Raw genomic sequence first — 22,306 nt, forward strand, 5'->3', positions numbered from 1 at the left:
ACGAAAGTTAAGTGACCACCTGCACGTAATGCGTCGCGGGCACCCACCTGGGCGACAGCCGCCCGAAAAAAAAAAAAAAAAAAGGCCATTAGCCTTCCAGCGGCACAGGTAGAAAAACAAAAAGGGAGGCCATTAACCTCGCTTCTGACATTCTTTTGTAGAAAGCATCGCAAAAACGACACCGTCGAACTTGAAAACATATGATTACACTGGATGCCTAATGAAATGACGAGAAATATTTTTATGTCTATACACCTGATTATGACTACTGTCTCTCTAGTTGAGAGATTTTTCCACTAACTTATGAAATGTCACATGACTATTGAATGATATTTTTATGCTTTGCCTTTCATAGTTGCTTATTTCATTTGATATCTAGTTTCCAGCTGTGTTGCAGCATAGGTTTTATAAAAAAAAAATTCATTTGCTAATGTGGACACTTTCTGTCAACAGATCTATTAAATAATTATTTTATGACCCACATTCTTCGAAAAAGGAGCTCTTGGAATGGAAAGACCAATAAGAAGGGACTAATAACAGGAACTGCATACATAATTTTCTTTTCAACTACTTGTTAATTTTTTTCGTAGAGTAAGTTTTTGTGATGCATCACTCTAGTGTTAAGATGTGACGTAAGTTTTAAACATGGCCATTTTTACTGTAATATTTTTTCTGCTTGAGCTATGTCATGTTTAGGTATAAGTTGCTGCTGTTTGCCAGGCATAGTGTTATTGAATTTGACTTTGTATTATTCTGTTAAGCCAGTTTTACTAATGATTTCTTTTTATTGTTTGCTGCACATTGCCTTAGATTAGTTGTAATGTTGAATTGCTTGGTAATTTAGATTTACTGTAGCTTGCTTTGCCAGTTTGAAATATTTGTCATTGATGTTTATTGTTTTATGTGATGCTGCATTGCCTCGTCCCTTGGTATATATATCTGAGCTCAGTAGATTTAAGTTAGCTTAAGAGGGGGTAGACTATATACGAAACTAACTATGATGAATTGGAAGAAATGCATTGAGAAGCCGCAAGAAACAGATAGGGCCAAAATGAGTATTGTACATTGAGCCATATTTATTTTGAAAGAATTATGGTTGGAATACAGAAAAGAGGTACAGATAGGACTTTTGGAAATAATGAGGAACGAAGGGAGATCTCCAAGAACAAAAAAAGTTTTGTTCGCAAGATACTGCAGTAAAAGAAACCCTGTCCTTTCCTTGTGTTATCCCACTATGTGTTTGTGTTCCCTTGTGTATTTGTGTACTTCCTGTCTTTAGTTGTTTATCTGATAAGACCTATGTTGTAGAATTTTTCTAATACCATGTTATTTACTTTGTAAACATGTTTAAACAGTATTTGTTCTGTTTTGTTTTAATGCTCATGTGGAAGTTGATATTCCAAAAGTTATTCTGATCTTTATGTATGTACTTATGTCATTATTTTTGTAACACTGATGTATTTGTTTATTTCTATTCTTTTGTAAAGCCCCTATTCCTACAAATGTTATCTGTATTATTATGTTTTTAATGATGTATTCTATACCGTTGTTATTGTATTCTTATGTTATAAAATTGTAATTGACACCAGGTCATCAAATTAAGTAACTTGTAAGTTACATTTCACTGCACACGTTTTTGTTGGTCATAATATATGGACAATATGTGACAAGTAGGGACTGTTAGTGTTTGCACGTGTGTTAATAATTCAGCAAGGGACTGGATAACAGCATTGCTGGTTCTAAGGACAATTCCAAAAACTTTGTGAGTGCACAAGTGGTGGTTATGGACTTGCTATATTATCCGCAAGACTCTTCAATGGTGATTGTGTACCTGCACAGTCATAACAGATGGCTGCTAGCCATCTCTACAAGGACTACAGTGGGTCTGCACCTCTGGTGGCCCACCAATACCGTAATCTCTACCAGGACTACAGTGGGTCTGCTCTGTGATGACCTACACACCAATACTCTTCAAAACTTCGACTGACTCTGTTGTGGGTTTGCTCTGTTGTGGCCCATTACCTGTCAGCATGTCAAGAGTCAGCACTGTCTTTCCGTTGGAAGGACAACACTACTTCTTCAAGACTGCATGGAAATCCACTACGTCTGTGTGCATTGTCTTTTACTGCTCAGACTTTGAGAAAAACACTGCAATGTGATGAATGATCAGGACTGTCTTTATGGACTGTGAGAAAATTTTAGCTTTTGACCAACATTGTATCAGTAAGTGTGTGCATTTGATTTCTTTGTTATTGTAATTGTGAAAAAAAATTTTAACAAATATGTATTGGCCAGTGCCCAACAAAATTTGTAAAATTTTTTGTGGGGAGCATGGGGGCTATGTAAGTAGGCTGTTTAGGTTTTTTTATTGGTAACGCCACCTCAGTATGAAAATCACCGGCTGTGCCGTGTGCAGTCTGTGGCTGCTTTGCATTGTTGTAATACTCAACCATTGTAGTGTTAGGCAGCTGGCTGTGAACAGCGCGTAGCGCTGGGCAGTTGGAGGTGAGCCGCCAGCAGTGGTGGATGTGGGGAGAGAGATGGCGGAGTTTTGTAATTTGTCATGATATCAAGGTAAATACATTGTTTGTTCTCTATTAATATCTTTCATTTGCTAACTATCCCTATCAGTAGTTAGTGCCTTCCATAGTTTGAATCTTTTATTTAGCTGGCAGTAGTGGCGCTTGCTGTATTGCAGTAGTGGGAGTAACCAAGATTTTTGTGAGGTAAGTGATTTCTGAAAAGTACAGGTTAATGTTAGTCAGGGCCATTCTCTTGTAGAGAATTTTGAAAGTCAGATTGCGTTGCGTTAACAAAATATTGTGTGTGGAAAGTCAGATTGCGTTGCGCTATAAATATTGTGGGTCAGGTTAAGGACAGTCGTGTATATTGTTCAAAAGGGGACGTTTCAATGAGACCCAGAAAATATTAGATACAGGCTCCCAGGTAGATGCTATTTTCCTTGACTTCCGGAAGGCGTTCGATACAGTTCCTCACTGTCGCCTGATAAACAAATTAAGAGCCTACGGAATATCAGACCAGCTGTGTGGCTGGATTGAAGAGTTTTTAGCAAACAGAACACAGCATGTTGTTCTCAATGGAGAGACGTCTACAGACGTTAAAGTAACCTCTGGCGTGCCACATGGGAGTGTTATTGGACCATTGCTTTTCACAATATATATAAATGACCTGGTAGATAGTGTCGGAAGTTCCATGCGGCTTTTCGCGGATGATGCTGTAGTATACAGAGAAGTTGCAGCATTAGAAAATTGTAGCGAAATGCAGGAAGAACTGCAGCGGATAGACACTTGGTGGAGGAAGTGGCAACTGACCCTTAACATAGACGAATGTAATGTATTGCGAATACATAGAAAGAAGGGCCCTTTATTGTATGATTATATGATAGCCGAAAAAAAAACTCTGGTAGCAGTTACTTCTGTAAAATATCTGGGAGTATGCGTACGGAACGATTCGAAGTGGAATGATCATATAAAATTAATTGTTGGTAAGGCGGGTACCAGGTTGAGATTTATTGGGAGAGTCCTTCGAAAATGTAGTCCATCAACAAAGGAGGTGGCTTACAAAACACCCGTTCGACCTATACTTGAGTAATGCTCATCAGTGTGGGATCCGTACCAGATCGGGTTGACGGAGGAGATAGAGAAGATCCAAAGAAGAGCGGCGCGTTTCGTCACAGGGTTATTTGGTAACCGTGATAGCGTTACGGAGATGTTTAGCAAACTCAAGTGACAGACTCTGCAAGAGAGGCGCTCTGCATCGCGGTGTAGCTTGCTCGCCAGGTTTCGAGAGGGTGCGTTTCTGGATGAGGTATCGAATATATTGCTTCCCCCTACTTATACCTCCCGAGGAGATCACGAATGTAAAATTAGAGAGATTAGAGCGCGCACGGGGGCTTTCCGACAGTCGTTCTTCCCGCGAACCATACGCGACTGGAACAGAAAAGGGAGGTAATGACAGTGGCACGTAAAGTGCCCCCCGCCACACACCGTTGGGTGGCTTGCGGAGTATCGAATGTAGATGTAGATGTAGATGTAGATGTAGATGTACTGTGTCATGTAGATGCCTCTCCCTTCCGTTGCGGGGCAAGTGGATAAGAGATAGCTACTGTGTCGTGTAGAACCCCGCCCCCCCCCTTTCCCTTGTCTACTCGGCGAATGGAATAGTTGAGACCGTTACTTCATTGTCTTCAGGCCTTGTACTGGTTCACTTCACCACCGAGGTCGAGAGAGGCTCCAGCCTTTTCACAAACCACTGGGTCACGGATGTGCCGGACATGTCTAATACAGGGAAAACAGCTGCCGCAAAGGCCAGTTATTGTGGGCAACTACGCCAGTTCTGCATTGGATATGTGGGTCGCAGTGTAGCATCTCACTCCCCACTTCAACGCTGGACAACAAGAAATGATGAGCACTCGCATCATCCCGAACCGTTTTCTCGTTACGAAGTGCAGAAGAGACCGTCACATACGCCTTCTCTACTCATCATTCGTCACGGAGCACAAATATTAGCACAGGCGCAGGTATACCGTCAATAGACGCTCTAAATTATGAAAAGTCAGATGAATCTCGGCACATGTTGTTATACGCCAATAGCAGGGTACGAGTGCGTCGAAATCTACAGGGTGAAAAGTATTTAAACCGACAAACTCTGGGAGGTTGTACGGGACATCAAAACAAATATTTTTCCCTAATGTCATTTTTTCCTTTGAGGAGCATTTAAACTGGTAGAGGAAGATTTCTCTGGCGGCAAATTAATTAAACCAACAAACACTTTTCCATTTTTTATGACCAAGAGACCATTAACACAACCCAATTTCAATTACAGTAGATTTTAAAAAATGCCTCCAGTGACACGTAAGCAAAGGTTACACCATCGGATCATGTTCTGTCTGACACGGGCAAACACCCCAGGAGTATCCTGAATTCTTCCTGCTGCTGCTACTATCCGGGCAACCAGATCCTCTTCTGATGCTACAGGAGTTGCATAAACAAGGTTGCGCATCTCTCCCCACACAAAAAAGTCCACAGGGGACAATCTGGGGATCGAGCAGGCCATGGTACAGGACCACCTCAGCCAGACCCCGTTTCTGGGAACCGTCGGTCCAGGAATCGACGCACACGACGATTGAAATATGCCGGCGCCCCGACACGCTGGAACAACATGCGTTGTCAGGTATGGAGCGGGACGTCTTCCAGCAATTCTGGCAATGCTCTGGCGAGAAAATTGTAATAGTGCCTGCCATTTAATGGCCTAGGTAGCAGATACGGCCCAACTAAACAGTCCCCACACCGACTCACACATTAACGAAGAACCGCACTTGATGAGCGCTAGTAACTGTGGCATGTGGGTTATCCTCACTCCAAACATGCGATTATGCATGTTGAAGACTCCATCACGCCCGAATGTGGCTTCATCGGTAAGCAACACAGAGGATGGAAATGTAGGATGCATTTCACACTGTTCCAGGTACCACTGCGAAAACTGTGCTCTGGTGGATAATCAAATGGTTCCAGGTTGTGGACACGCTTTAAGTGAAATAAGCGTAACAATTGCTTTCGAAGGACTGTTCTTACATTCGTCTGATTCGTCCCCATGTTACATGCAGTTGTACGAGTGCTGATTGAAGGATCCCGCTCCACATACTGCAAGACAGCTTCCTCAAATTGCAGCGTTCTTACCGTGCGACGGCGTCCCTGTCCAGGTAATCTGCTAAATGACCCGGTCTCACGCAGACGTTGGTACACAGCAGCAAAGGTCGTATGATGCGGGATACGGCGATTAGGATATTGTTGTTGATAAACCCGCTGTGCAGCTCGTCCGTTGTGGTGAGCTACGTAGTACGCACCAACCATATCAGTGTACTCACTCCAGGTGTATCGCTCCATTAGAAAACAGAGACAAAGCACTACTACACTCGTGGACAGCAGTTGCCTACAACTGAATAGCGTAATACGGCCTCTAACAACTGAAGAGCGTAATACGGTCTCCACCGGTTTAAATAATCCTCAGAGGAAAAAATGACATTAGGGAAAAATATTTGTTTTGACGTCCCCTACTACCTCCCAGAGTTTGTCGGTTTCAAATGGTTCAAATGGCTCTGAGCACTATGGGACTTAACATCTGTGGTCCCCTAGAACAGAACTACTTAAACCTAACTATCCTAAGGATATCACACACATCCATGCCCGAGGCAGGATCCGAACCTGCGACCGTAGCAGTCGCGCGGTTCCGAACTGAGCGCCTAGAACCGCGAGACCACCGCGGCCGGCGTTTGTCGGTTTAAATACTTTTCAACCTGTATATGGGGTGATGCACATCGCCTACCAACAGCAGACTGTTGATGTAAGTGCTGAAAGTACCTTTGTGGGAGAGAGGTATATAAGCGAGAAAATGGGCTCCCAGTGTACCATCTTCACCCACCGGCGAAAGATGGAGGAGCCTACTTTCGAATTATGTGAGTGGTTTGATATATGATACACAGAGATGAAAGTGCTTGTGTGGCTTTCAAAATTACCCAGTTATAGTGAGCACATCAATAGAATGAGATCTACGTCTCTTCGACTCTCGGCTCAAACTGAAGTATCTGTAGTTTCATCATTCAGCTATAAAGGCTGAGACACAATAGTAAGAAAACACATGCGATATCAACATTAACTATTAAAGGACTTCAGAAAGAAACTTCTCGCCTCGCATATTGCACCACACGTCAAAGACGGTAACAGAATGCTCCAGCATGAGTTCAAGAGAACGACGTCATGTAGAAAGAAACATCCACCAGCTCGTTAACCACACTGCACAACAAGATTAAACGATCACTTTTCCGAAGCCCTGTAACCGTCTCCCACTGTGACACATATGTCTGAATTGGCTCAAGGCTGCCTGCAACTTTCCTCTGTAATGCTAAATAAGTGTGGCGCCATGAGAACTCACCCCCGCGCTCGGCGACACTTCAAACAGCAAGTTGCCGACACATGCCAAAAAAGGGTCAGAGCTTAGAAGTTCCTGTGATGTGTAACGTGGGTTAAAGATTGCACATTTGCACGCGATGAGAAAGCCGTGCTGCCACTATCATGGACATGCTTTTTGAGACCTCTGCGATAGATGTCAGAACCGCGTGGGCTTCAGTGGGTGACATGAAGTGCGTCAATGAAACCACCCCTTTCCTAGCGGCGTTCATTGCCACACATCTCGCTGACAAAAACGACAGTTCACACTGTAGCAGGAAGACGTGCTTGACAACCCTTGACACTGCTGACACCGCTGGATGTTTCAAGCCTTCTCTAAGGACATTGTGTGTCGGCATCCTCATGGAAAGTGTTCGTACCCCTTTGAAGCGCATCGCGCCCGCAATTTTTGTACTCGTGTACAGGTTGGAACCACTAGGGACCGTTCAAAACCATTCGACGAATTTGAAAGTGATCTGAAGCAGCAAAGGGTGTTCATGCTTTTTCAGTATTTTTGCTTCACGTCCGCCTATGGCGTGATCAAGGGGCGTGGGGGAGGGGACGGAGAGAGGGAAGGGGCAGTTGTGCGATGCTAGCATAAGCGTTAGTAAAAGGAGAAAGGATCCCTCCAAGACCCCCCCGTTTCGGCACACGGGGAACAGTCACGTTAAATGGGGATGCAGGGAGGAAGGAGGAGTTTTCATTGACGCCCCTGAGGCTTATTGGTGTCGATTCCGAGCTGTCATGTGTCTGAAACGTTTTTCTCGGTCACTCTTAAGAAAACCGCTGGGTTTCGGTTTCGCTGTTCTGATCTCCATCGAAAAGGTATCAAAGGAAGTGATGAGAGTGGGGTGGCGACCTTCCCATCGCGTGACACGTCCGCAATGGCGTTGGCCAGAATTATGCTGAACTCTAGTGCCAATGTTACACCACGAAGCCACATTACGCGTCAGATAAACTACTGAGCTCTGGCCTTTGTTTCGCCTGTTTCGACACCTTGCTATTTGAAGCGACGCCGAGCCCGAGAGTGAGTTCTCAGGGCGCCACACTTTCGCAATATTACAGAGAAAGGTTGCAGGCATCTTTCAGCTAAATTTCAAATTTATGCTTCGTAATGGGAGACAGTTATAGGGTTCCGAAAAAGTGATCATTTAATTCTGTTGTGCAGTGTAGGAGTTGTGGCACAATGAGTGAATATTCGGATGCAAGAACACTCATTCATTATGCTGACGATGAGGAAGATACCAGCCACTGTCTGAGAGCTGAAGTTACGACATCTTACAGCACCAGTAGGACTTCTGGAAGAGGTGACCAGACAGGAAAACCGGAGCAAATGAACTCGTAGTTGCCCAAGATTACACCGAGCTCCTCCACACCGTATTGTGGCTTACAGGCCAAGAATGCTGTCATTGTGGAAACTATAGACAACCCACCTCACATACTGATACGTACCACCCGATTTAGACCCTCAGCTTCACAGTTCTGCACATCATACCCAGTGACGCAGTTGACACCAGCTTACATTCGCGCGAAGAAGACCAGGTGAAACCCAACATGGAGAACGAGCCGCCACGAACAGACTTTAGTGCCAGTAGCTGCAGGCCTGTGCCCGAGCTAATTCTGTGTGCAGTCAGCTTGGCATCTTCACACTTCTTGGTTAACTTCTGGGTGACTACCTGGGCACAGCCACCTCCCTGGTGTGCGGTGGATTCGAGTCTGGGCCACCTAGCTGCCCAGCTACAATGTCTCTGCCCACGGCCCCACTGACATTGGCAGATTGCAGCCACCGTGGCCACCTACGTCATGTAAGGTGCTGATTGCCTCTCCAGTTTCGATTCCGTCAGGGATCAAACAACTTTCCAAACTAGAGATGTTTTACTGATGGACGGTCGTCGATTCACATGGCGGGCTACCCGCTGCTGACTGCACTTTATCGTTGCTTTTTCAGAGCTATCAGTCACCGCCCTCTGTAAAAGTCACGCAAGCGATCCCTACATTTTTTTGTCAGAATGTTTAGATGACAGCAGTGGTCACTGCGGGGTCAACGGTTGCTTAACGTGGTGAGGGTGCTCAATTGCTACGGAAAACGATGTTGTCGATGACATCGCGGGTTCCAGTTGACTGCTTCAGCAACATGCAGTATAGTACCACAGTGATTTTGTTCGTGTTTTCAGTAGGTAGAAATGGAACCGTTATAGAATCACTTTTTTGTTCGACTTGTCTGTCTGTCCGGCTGTTACGACCTTTTTTCTCAGGAACGGGTAGATCTATCAAGTAGAAATTTGTCACATACTGATGTTTATGCTACGTTGGCGATGTAAAAACAATAATCAAAAGATACGGTCATTTATGTCTCAGCTGGCCGGAGTGTCCGACCGTTTCTAGGCGCTTCAGTCTGGAACGCGCGACCGCTACGGTCGCAGGTTCGAATCCTGCTTCGGGCATGGACGTGTGTGATGTCCTTAGGTTAGTTAGGTTTAAGTAGTTCTAAGTTCTAGGGGACTGATGACCTCAGATGTTAAGTCCCATAGTGCTCAGAGCCATTTATGTCTCACATTTTAATATCTTGCCATTATACACAACGATGACAGCCTAAATTCGTCTAAATTCTCGATTCCCGACATGACTGAAATATCTGTGTACGTAATAAAGTTTGTACGGAACACTCGGCGCGCGAATCCTACTCGCACTTACCCAGATTCTCTTTCCTAACTGCAAGTGTCATAGCAAATCAGTGTTTTTTGTCAGAGTTTAAACTGTATCTGTATTATGAGGGAAGTAACCTCAGATGCCATTCTGAGAACTGTAAAAAAATGTGTTAGTTTGCTCCTTTTGAAATTGCCAATGTCTTTAGTTGCGAACAAGGCGTACAGCTCAATGTTATTCATGTCCGAGGCAGGATTCGAACCTGCGACCGTAGCAGTAGCGCGGTTCCGGATTGAAGCTCCTGTCGGTTAGTCTTTTCGGTCAATGTTCTTATCATCGCTGTGAAGTGTACACCTTTTCCTGTGCTCACATTGGACAGTCTGCATTAATACAACAACAAATTAGACAACTTCATACACTAATAGTCATGAGCACATCCAAACACTATGGCTCTTTTCTGTCAATCATTGACGTCGTACCATCTTACTGCAAGATTCCATACCACCGAATGGCACATATGCACACCGCTTCACTGCTATCACTTACGTTACGCAGTCCAGACTCACCACTTTCGCGAATGATGATGAAATGATGCGGCCAACACAAACACGCAGTCCCCGAGCTGAGAAAATCCACGACCCGGCCGGAAATCGAACACGGAACCACTTCATCCACAGGCTGCAACGCTGGCGACTAGACCACGAGCTGCGGACGAGAGAATAAGAGGAACTATTGAACAATATCTTATGTATGGTATGTATCTCTCACTTGAGCATTGTCCAGGGGTGTGCTTTTTGGGACAATGTAAGGGGAACTTTTGATTCAAGGAAAAAATTCCGAATTAGGCAACGAAACAACGAGTTAAGAAACCGCTGGATAAATGAAGAGACACCGAGCATCAAATTATAATTGAGAAAGTCCTTTTACTGATTAATGATATTTTAGGAGAGAGAATTTGTTACGAAAAGATAGTCTTTTAATATTATCTTACCAGTTGGACTGTTCACTGGGTTAATGTTAGGAAATAGCTCTCCAGTTAGTGAGCAAACTCTCACGCTAAATTTGAGTAAATGGAAGCAGAGGATATTGAATTTCTTATGTGAACGCATGAAATATGTATAGAGACCTTTTTCCAGAGATGTAAACAGGTCAGAATCCGGAGGCTGGATATCTGGAAGGGAGTGTTGCAGTCCGGCTTCGTCTGGCGTAACGAACTGTCATTGTGCCGATTTAGCAGTAAGACACCATGTGGAGAGAAGCGCCGATCAGCTCGTTAACTACCTTCCATGGCACAATAGTGAGTATTCGGTACGCGAGAACGTTCTATAGGCTGACAATGTGAAAGAGGATAGCCAGCGTATCTGAAAGCTGAATTTGTGAGTCCTTACAACAGATGCAGGTCTTCTGGAAGAGCTGGCCACACTGGAAAAACCAGGGTAGACGAAGTCATAGTTGGCCAACGATTAAGGCCGGCTGCTGCAGCCTACAGTGGCTTACAGGCCAAGAGTGCTGCCACTGGGGAAACACTAGCAAGCCTACCTGACGTATGTACCAACCAGTTTAGGCCGTCAATGTCAGTGGTGTTCAGCTGTGCACATTATGACCAGTGACGTAATCGGCGCCAGCTAATAACTGCGAGAAAAAGACCACTTACCTTCTGAGATGGGACAGCCAACTGCCAGTGACCGACTTAGTAACTACAGGCGTCTGCTTTAGCTAAGTCTGTATGCATTCAACTTGGCGTCTGTACTCAAATTTTGCGTGAGAGGTTTCTTACTAACTCAAGTGCTATTTCGTAACATTAGACAGTGAACTTTCTTTTCCTACACAGACATTATGCCATTAAATCGTGACTAACCAGTTGATAAAATAATATTATAAAACTCACTTTACTTAACAAATCCTCTTGAAAGATCATTAATCATCCGCCGGCCGTTGTGGCCGAGCGGTTCTGGGCGCTTCAGTATGGAACCGCGCGACCGCTACGGTCGCAGGTTCGAATCCTACCTCGGGCATGGATGTGTGTGATGTCCTTAGGTTAGTTAGGTTTAAGTAGTTCTAAGTTATAGTGGACTGATCTCAGATGGTAAGTCCCACAGTGCTCAGAGGCATTTGAACCTTTTCATTAATCATCTAATGGCCTTTCTCAATTAATTTCTGATGCTCGGTACTTCTTTATTTATCCAGCAGTTTCTTAACTCGTTGCTTCGTTATGTTATTTGGAACTTCTTCTTTGAAACAAAGGTTCCCCTTACGTTTTACCGAAAAACACATCCCTGAACAGTGCTCACGTAAAACATATATATGGTAGGTACCACACGTAAGATATTGGCCAACAGTTCCTCTTATTCTGAAGTTAACTAAAGATTGACTACTCACTGGGTGACTGCCCCCTGCTGATGGCACCTTCTTTGTGAACCGCTGGTCCGAGCCTGGGCCATGTAGCTGCCCAGCTACATATCGTTGTCCATCCCCTCGTGTGGGCGCACATTGGTGCCGTCCATTGCCCAGAACGAGTGTACACCATCGGCATCCGCCGTATCGCAGGCCTCAGGTTAACCCTCTTGCTCCGTGGGCTTTAACTGCCACTACAGAAGCGAGCTAGCAGCAGTGTTGCCACTACTAGCCACCACTGCACGTGCCCTACCTTCCTGGCACGCTGCAGTGACCGCGCCTGACAATGGGAGACCACTGACTTCCCCTGCAGCTGTGATCTCATCACTGTAACTATTATGAACAAACTGCTTTCCTAACCAGGGATATTTTACTGACGGGCCACAGTTCAGCTAATGCCACAAACATCACTGGCAGATAAACTGCACTTCATCTGAGCTACCAGCAGCACAGTCCACCTGCCACTGCGGGTCGCGACACACGGTAATACTACTGTGTGACAAGAGTGGTGCATTGTCGTATGACAGTACGTGTTCTGGGTTCCGTGCACACACAGTACTGCTGTGATACAGATAACAAGTGCATCATATTATGGGAGTTAAGTAGCGCAGCAACATGAACTGTACCACAAAGTTGAAATATGTGGGTCAGTACAATTCTTGTGAACAAAACACCTACATTGTACACAGATTCACCGTGAGATTCCGACAGTGTGTTGACCAAATGCAGCGTTTTGTCCAGCCGTAGTGAAATGGTGCAGACAGTTTGACCAAGGCCACACTGACGTGGGTGATGCTGGTTGGGGAGGAAAGCAATCTGTATCAACCGCAGACAGCACTGACCAGGCAACTGAGGAACCCACCAGCAGCAGTCGCACATTTTCCGACAATGGGGTCGGTCACACTCCAATGTCTCCGTAACCAAGTAACGGGTTTCTATCGTCTAGGAATTGTCTCATGTATCTGTGTCACTTTGAACTGTAGTGCAGCAGTCAATAAAAGATACTTGATATGCCAACACAACAAGTATCTTTTTGCAGCCCCCTCATTCAGTGAAGAATTCCGTTCTTTATGAAAGATAAAGCAAAGGGTTTTAAGTCATGTAAAGTGCTTTTATTTAAAATAATGAAGGGTGCAACGTAATATTTGCTAGGATACTTCTAGCACTTCTCTCATCCGACCACCTACCTTTACTTTCCCCATGTACTTACTTTCCGGGCCCAGGTGAATTGCGGAGCGTGAACCCTAGAGGGGTTTGGAAACTGGCTTCTTAATGTCGGACGACACAAGGTATCACCAGCGAGGAGTTCGACCACACTGTGTGCTTTGTAAGCTCACGGAAAAAATATTAATCACCTCGTTAAGAGATACGTAGGTCACTTTGGAGTCGTGTAGGTAGTCTATAAGTGATGCCAGTCGACCCTATAACGATCCACTGCTGATGTAAGAGATGGCAGTGAAGCGGCGTGCGTATGTGCCAATTGTTTGTATGGAATCTTGCAGTAAGATGGTTCGACGTGATTGATTGGCGGAACACAGCTATAGTGTTTGGATGTGCTCATGACTACAAGTGTATGAAGTTGTCTAATTCGTTGTTGTATTAATGAGGAGTGTCAAATGTGTGCACATACACTCCTGGAAATTGAAATAAGAACACCGTGAATTCATTGTCCCAGGAAGGGGAAACTTTACTGACACATTCCTGGGGTCAGATACATCACATGATCACACTGACAGAACCACAGGCACATAGACACAGGCAACAGAGCATGCACAATGTCGGCACTAGTACAGTGTATATCCACCTTTCGCAGCAATGCGGGCTGCTATTCTCCCATGGAGACGATCGTAGAGATGCTGGATGTAGTCCTGAGGAACGGCTTGCCATGCCATTTCCACCTGGCGCCTCAGTTGGACCAGCGTTCGTGCTGGACGTGCAGACCGCGTGAGACGACGCTTCATCCAGTCCCAAACATGCTCAATGGGGGACAGATCCGGAGATCTTGCTGGCCAGGGTAGTTGACTTACACCTTCTAGAGCACGTTGGGTGGCACGGGATACATGCGGACGTGCATTGTCCTGTTGGAACAGCAAGTTCCCTTGCCGGTCTAGGAATGGTAGAACGATGGGTTCGATGACGGTTTGGATGTACCGTGCACTATTCAGTGTCCCCTCGACGATCACCAGTGGTGTACGGCCAGTGTAGGAGATCGCTCCCCACACCATGATGCCGGGTGTTGGCCCTGTGTGCCTCGGTCGTATGCAGTCCTGATTGTGGCGCTCACCTGCACGGCGCCAAACACGCATACGACCATCATTGGCACCAAGGCAGAAGCGACTCTCATCGCTGAAGACGACACGTCTCCATTCGTCCCTCCATTCACGCCTGTCGCGACACCACTGGAGGCGGGCTGCACGATGTTGGGGCGTGAGCGGAAGACGGCCTAACGGTGTGCGGGACCGTAGCCCAGCTTCATGGAGACGCTTGCGAATGGTCCTCGCCGATACCCCAGGAGCAACAGTGTCCCTAATTTGCTGGGAAGTGGCGGTGCGGTCCCCTACGGCACTGCGTAGGATCCTACGGTCTTGGCGTGCATCCGTGCGTCGCTGCGGTCCGGTCCCAGGTCGACGGGCACGTGCACCTTCCGCCGACCACTGGCGACAACATCGATGTACTGTGGAGACCTCACGCCCCACGTGTTGAGCAATTCGGCGGTACGTCCACCCGGCCTCCCGCATGCCCACTATACGCCCTCGCTCAAAGTCCGTCAACTGCACATACGGTTCACGTCCACGCTGTCGCGGCATGCTACCAGTGTTAAAGACTGCGATGGAGCTCCGTATGCCACGGCAAACTGGCTGACACTGACGGCGGCGGTGCACAAATGCTGCGCAGCTAGCGCCATTCGACGGCCAACGCCGCGGTTCCTGGTGTGTCCGCTGTGCCGTGCGTGTGATCATTGCTTGTACAGCCCTCTCGCAGTGTCCGGAGCAAGTATTGTGGGTCTGACACACCGGTGTCAATGTGTTCTTTTTTCCATTTCCAAGAGTGTATAAAGGTGTACAATTCACAGCGATGTAACACTGCATAAGAACACTGACCGGAAAGACTAACCGACGGGGACCAGAGACGAGTATTAGGCCTTGTCATTGACAATCAGTGTCAAACCTGGTACAAATGCTACAGATCCGTCTCAATCAATTTCCGAGCGAACATTGCGAAGGGCACTATATGCAAAGAACATTTGGAGTCGTGTACCTCGCAAAAGACCATCGCTCGTAGCGGCGCAAAATCCTGTACCTCTTCAAAGGGTCAAACATCACAGAAACCACGCAATAGCCGACTGGAGGCATGCAGTGGCGGTGAGATACAATGAGTCACGTATTTGCCTCTTTTCAAATTATACGAAGCTCGGAGTGAGCTAACCGCTCAATGAGACGTAGTTAAATCGGGAGGTCATGGTTTGTGTTTGTTTCTCGTACCATGGCTTCGGTACATTCATTAAGGTTATCACGTACATCTGTCAGGATGGTGATTTCATTATTCTCGTTGACCGAGTGTTGCCCTATGTTCTGCATCGACCGAAACTGTACGGTACTGTCTTCAAACGACACTTTGGCCTCTAGGTGTCCATCATGAACAAGAGTACAGCCTCTCCCGCTCTATCTCCCCTAGTACCGTGGTGTACACGAAAGTGCCCAAGGAAGCACATGAAATGGATGAAACTTGCATCTCTTCACCATTGCAGGATGTGGCTTGATAATAGTTGTAGAAGAGTATGAAGACGACAATATAGTAATGTGCGTCTCCGGCATTCTGTCCTATGCATCCACCATCCACCAAAGAGGAGGGTCAGTCAGTATTTGGGATGCATTTAGAACGCATCTCATTGTTATCGAGGATTATTTCTGAACTATGTAGTACAACAATAGAATCCTCCAACCTACTGTCCAGCCCTATAGTCTACGTGTTGGCAATGCGTTAGTGTTTCAAGACACCTATCCACGAGAGCATCGCGCCCACGTAATCAGTCTTCCCTCCCAGAGGCAATAATCAACCGAATGGGGTGACCTGCGGCGTCTCCTGACATCAACCCGATTGAGCACGCTTGCGTCCAGTTGAAACTAGCAGTGTATCATCGAAGGAACCTTCCTCATACACTGAATGACGTCAGGAGCGCCGTCGTCGAAGAGTGGAACAGGCTTAAGGAAGAACGTCTCTAGCGTCTTGTGGATTCACACACGTTTCAGTGCAGGGGGTGCAGGAACAGGATGTAAAATATTACCCAGCAGCAGTTCTGACTTCACAGATGTGCAAAAATCTGAGCATTCGAACTTACTGCCTTTATTTTGGTATTGTTTTATTTTTGTTTCACAATGAAGTTATTCTTTTAGTTTCATGAGGCTTTTAGTTTCACAAGGCTTTACCATCCATTCTACGATCCCCTTAAATTTAATCTATGAATCTAAGGTATGTACCTGGTGCAGTAAACTGACTCTGCTCAGCGGGCTCGTCTTCTTACAGTGGTGTCGGGGTGAGAAGGTTGTGGCGCAGCTTACTGGTGAAAACCCGCCAACACGACGAAAACAAAACTCATTCTACAGTGTACTGCTTAGTGCAGTGTCACCAGGCTAGTACTGCACAAAATTTCACGAACGCTACTCACTTGTCACCTGCATCTTGCATCCAGTCTCTCACCATGCAACCAGTCAATTCTGCAAGAGGAAAGCTACCAATGGAGCAAGTTTCGGGCACTAGTCTGCAGGGGGTCAACACTAGTGATTAGGGGGCTACAATCTCCTCCCACACTACCACAAAGGTGGAAAGAAAGACCTGTAGGACCTTGACGAAGCCAAAATGCCGAAGAATAACGTCTCACGAAGAGAACGCTGGACTATACGTGTCTTCTGTGAGGAAAACGACAGAGTCGTCCAGGCAGCATTATGACGATGTTGTCAGGCCTGCTTGAGATGCTATTGCAGGAGCTGGGATATAAGCAAGTGAAGCAAGGTCCTAGACCAGCTGTGACAAGAAAGATCAATTTACTCCTCAACAACACATGACTGAATGAGAATGTCGCCAGAATACAGTAACCCATACTGCCTGTGCCACAATGGATTTATAGTCTGCTGAAAATATAAAAAAGGGAGTTCCGCTATGTCCAGCAGTGAGCACTGTACATTCGCCAAAGTATGGCATAGCTAAACGTCTGGCACAGCAACGGAATCCTCTCACGGGCCGCTGCCCACACCATGTTAATAACGTGAGAGGGTTTGTGAAAGTGGTTCAAGAGACACATCTGGTAATCTCCTAGTCGCCTTCAATATCATAAACATTTCACACCATTACTGCTAGAAAGTAATTTCGACAGCAGTGTGGTAAAAATGTGCAATGTGCGTTTATCATCACTTAATTCCAACGTGGTACTCGTAGAAAGTTCTGCGAACAGACGAACGGAATCATCATGAGATGCCCCCTAGACCCAGGCATCGATAACTCTTATATGTAGCATTTTGAGGTAACGATTGTCGAAACTGCGCGCCTGAAACCAAAGGTATTCTACAGATATGCAGATGATACATTCGTGGTTTGGCTGCATGGTGAAGAAAACCGAAATGAATTCCTCTGCCACTTTAACAACACATGTGATAATGTCAGGTTCACCATGGAGATGAACAAAGGGATGCCTGCTGTTCCTGGACATTCTAATAAAGAGGAACCCCACAGTACGCCGGAATAATCCGTCTACTGCGAGAAGACACACACAGACCTATATCTAAACGCCAATAGCTTCCAGCGCCTGACACAACGCAAATATTTGCTCATCGCCCTGGTACAGATGTGCGATGAGTTACCAAGTTACAACATCTACGCGAAATCTTTTGCAAGAACGGGTACTAGGACATACAGAAAAGACGTCCAGCTAGCAAGAAGAAGAAGAAAGAAAGCAATCCAAAAGAAGAAACCAAGCGCCTTGCATTCCTTCCGTATGCAGGAACACCCACAGCAAAGACTGCCAAGATAATGGACAAACTCAATAGGAAATAACTTTACACTCAACGGTTAAAATCAGGAACAGGCTTGGGTCAAAGACCAACTAGGGCTATGGGCACCTGGCATCTGTAATTCAGTTGCGAGTATAGCAGACAGAGCATTGGCCAGATGCAGCGATGCATCTCGTATCGATATTTGGAGCTTGTGAGAAGCGTGTGCTTAGGTGCTGCGCCGCTCCAAGGGTGTTTCTGGGATGCGGCGATAAAAGGGGCAGTGGAAATACGAATACGTGGCGATCTTGTGAACTCCGCAAGGGGTGTGGCTTTATCAAGAATACCTGAGGAATATGGTGTGAAAGCAATGGAGGCAGCGAGCGAAACAGACAGGACTCGATGTACAGAGCCATCACCGGCTGACACATCTCTATCAAGGTACGTGATTGGCCCGCCCAACTGAGCTCTAGGCAGTAGAGTCTGCAGTCATGCGGCTTTAAAGGAACGAACTAGACGTGAACTTGACGATTCTCCTGAAGATGACGAATAGGAAACTCATCGAAGCGTTGCATTTTTGTTGCATCAACACCAGCGAAACTCGCCAAGGAAGCGTATATTCCCATAAAACAATTATTTGTTTCAATAAAATACCCAACACACACTAGATACAAATAAAATAAAGACGATAAGTCAGTGAATAAAACAATTTTCTGATCGGTGTACACAAGAATGCTCAAATGTACAAGATACACAATAATGATACTGGACAGCCAATGGGTTGCGTAAGATAGTGAGAACTGGTATTACAAGATGAGTGCATGACATTATTGCACAGTCTATAAAGTGGTTGAAGACTGCTATGTTTCACCCACTGATCCAAACAATACCAGATGTTCCTGTGGGACTAAGATCGGGTGATTAAGCGGGCCAGTCGAGGTGCCATGGGTGGCCACTGTTGTTCCATGAACACAGGTGTCCGCATCTTGCAATGCGGGAGTATTTACAGCATACTCACCATGGAGACGAGAAGAAAGGGCAACACTATGATTTAGAGTGCTGAAATAAATATTCTGCTTCATGTTCACGATGGTATGCTGAGTGAATGGGCCCAAAATATCACAGAATGACCTCCTCAATGAACTACATCGTCCACGCAGTCGAGGTCAAATATCACATTAGGAAGTCGGTGCCCACCTTTGCGTCATTTGAAAGCCGTGGCTTGTTGCAGCACAGTGCACTACAGACCAACTGCTGTCCAAATTCTGGGTTGTTTGGCCCATGCACAACGTTTGAGAGGCAGATGACTCCAAATGTGCATTGCACGCGTTTTTCCCATTTTCTCTTAGAGATCTGCTGTATTCAGCGACAGCAATTATTCCAGTCTGGTTTCAAAGCAGTTGTGAGGATAAAGCGTGGCACTCGTCTTCTGTCGCTGTCAGCTAGGTTGCTTTACGAAAAATGCTGTGACGCCGTGTTACGTGGCTCCGAGTGGTACACCATTTTTTTGAGACAAGTTGGACAGCTCGCATTGACACAGCAAGAAATTGGGTAACTTCCATCACGCTGCGTTCATGGTCACGTTCAAACATGACATCCCATTTATGGCACTCCATGATGTCGATCCATCATACTGCATTGATTCCATACACACTGCATTACCGTCATGACTTACATCAGTGTTGGAGGATCAGAATATCCACGAGAGTAAAGCTGCAACTATCACTTCCTCAATTGATGAAAATTTCTCCCCAGCAAGCCCAATTTAGGGAACAGGAAGAAGTCAGTTGGGACTACGTCTAGTGTATAGGTTGGATGCGCCGGCCGCGGTGGTCTCGCGGTTCTAGGCGCGCAGTCGGGAACCGTGCGACTGCTACGGTCGCAGGTTCGAATCCTGCCTCGGGCATGAATGTGTGTGATGTCCTTAGGTTAGTTAGGTTTAAGTAGTTCTAAGTTCTAGGGGACTGATGACCATAGCAGTTGAGTCCTATAGTGCTCAGAGCCATTTGAACCATTTTTAGGTTGGATGAAGAAGAAATTCAAAGTCCAATACTCATGTATTTTAGTCATTGTTACGGCTGAGAAGTATCTCTTAGGATTATTTCCTGGGAATCCCGAAAAATAGTAATCATCGCCTTACCAGCTGAAAAACTGGTCTTGGCTTCCTTGGTGCACTTTCATCAGCGTTTGTCCATTGTTTTGACTCTCGTTTTGACTCTGCTGTGTAATGATGGACCCAGGTTTCACCAACATTCACAAATCGGCGCAAGAAGTCTTGCAGGTTGCTACTAAACATAGCCAGACATTGTGTCGAAACGTTATGCCACATGCGCGTTTAATCGACTGTGAGCAATCGGGGCATACAACTCGCACACTGCTTGTTCATAGAAAATTCTCTGTGCAAGACATGTATTAGTTCAGCTGAGACGCCTACAGGCTTAGCAATCTCGGGAATTTTTATTTGGCGGCCTTGCATTACCATACCATAGATTCTGTCAATGGTTTCCTTTGTGGTGACCTCAACTAGATGGCCAGAACGCACTCCATCTTCGGTGCTTGTTCGACCACGTTCCAAAAGTAAATGGTCTTCAGTGATGGCGCAGAGTCCGTGTGAGCTCGATCCTACTCTTTTGATATGTGCAGAGTTCAAACCTTGAAATGAAAATTTTTGATAACAGCACTACACCTCAGTTTTCTCCATTTTCAGCTGCAGTGGACTCACTGACCAATTCAAAAGACAGTCAAGAATGTACACTGCAAATTGTTGAAATTCTTTACACGATCCTCGGAATAATCGAGCTTACCAACCGTGAAGGCGCGACGAAAATGATCCGTTCTCTAATGGAAATTTACTAGACATATCAAACCACCCTCGAAGAATGATGCACCATCTACAGCGTTCCTAACCGACCAGTGTGGTCTTTGAGTGGGGTGACTAATAGTTCGTGTACTGAGCTTAGCTGCAAAAAGGAGCTCGGCAGTGGCGCGTGTAAGGCACCGCCGTATCCTGTGAGATTAACGTTGCAGACAGGTGCCACACGCTGTGAGCTTGCCTGATGATGCGCTGGTGGAGCGAGACGCAGTCACGCAGCGCCCGGTGCAGGGGGTCGGCGCCGGCGACGGCGCGTCCCGTGGCGGGGGTGTGGCGCGGCACGCTGCCCGCGATTCCGAGGCGCTCGACGCGACGCTCCAGGATGCGCAGCAGGGTGACGAGGCGCTGGACGCAGGCGACGGTGAAGAGGTCGCAGCAGGGCACGACGACGGCCGCCACACCGACGACGACCAGCTGGAAGGCGAAGGCGGCCGTGTAGCCGGCGGGCGCGCCCACGTCGAAGGGGAAGCGCGCCACGAACGGCAGCGCCCCGCCGCCCCCGCCGCCCCCGCGCGCCACCAGCGGCGCCGCCGGCCACGTGACGGCCATGGAGGCGGCCAGCGCGCCGTACACCGCCGACAGACGCCGCACCCGGCGCGCCGACGCCGCCCACGCCGCGCGCTCCCAGGCGGAGAGGCCCTCCGGCTGCGTCGTCACCTATCGCAGAACAGTGGTCAAGGTCGCTACTGAGGCGACCGCATATCAGGCACTGGTGCCCGAGAGCCGCCAGCGGACAGGTTCAGCTCCTCACTGGAATGTTTTCCTGCCCTTCGCGCACGGTGACGCTTTTCCTTCGCGAAATGTAGAGTTTGTGTGTTCTAAGTGAATACAGGGTGATTTTGTCCACCGTGTACGAAGTCTAGGGATTGATCGACGAGACGATACAGAACAAAACATGTCTAATGAGCTTATGTCAAGAAATGTTGTTGTTGTGGTCTTCAGTCCTGAGACTGGTTTGATGCAGCTCTCCATGCTACCTGTGCAAGCTTCTTATCTCGCAGTACCTACTGCAGCCTACATCCTTCTGAATCTGCTTGATGTATTCATCTCTTGGTCTCCCTCTTCGATTTTTACCCTCCACGCTGCCCTCCAATGCTAAATTTGTGATCCCCTGATGCCTCAGAACATGTCCTACCAACCCGTCCCTTATTCTTGTCAAGTTGTGCCACAAAATCCTCTTCTCCCCAATTCTATTCAATACCTCTTCATTAGTTATGTGATCTACCCATCTAATCTTCAGCATTCTTCAGTAACATCACATTTCGAAAGCGTCTATTCTCTTCTTGTCTAAACTATTTATCGTCCACGTTTCACTACCATACATGGCTACTTTCAGAAACGGCTTCCTGACATTTAAATCTATACTCGAAGTTAACAAATTTTTTTTCTTCAGAAACGCTCTCCTTGCCATTGTTAGTCTACATTTTATATCCTCTCTACTTCGA

At 46.5% G+C, this 22,306-nt stretch overlaps 1 protein-coding gene across 1 annotated transcript in view; it reads right to left on the reverse strand.

The window, feature by feature from the left end:
* The window catches only part of LOC126199113 (odorant receptor Or2-like), a 197,759-nt gene that overhangs the window by 171,682 nt on the left and 3,771 nt on the right, over positions 1–22,306 (reverse strand). The window contains exon 2 of the mRNA XM_049935869.1: positions 21,043–21,275. Within this exon, the coding sequence (XP_049791826.1) occupies positions 21,043–21,275 (233 nt within the window). The remainder of the gene's footprint in view (positions 1–21,042; positions 21,276–22,306) is intronic.

This window comes from Schistocerca nitens, chromosome 8, assembly GCF_023898315.1.
Source record: "Schistocerca nitens isolate TAMUIC-IGC-003100 chromosome 8, iqSchNite1.1, whole genome shotgun sequence".
Classification (NCBI taxonomy): Eukaryota; Metazoa; Arthropoda; class Insecta; order Orthoptera; family Acrididae; genus Schistocerca; species Schistocerca nitens.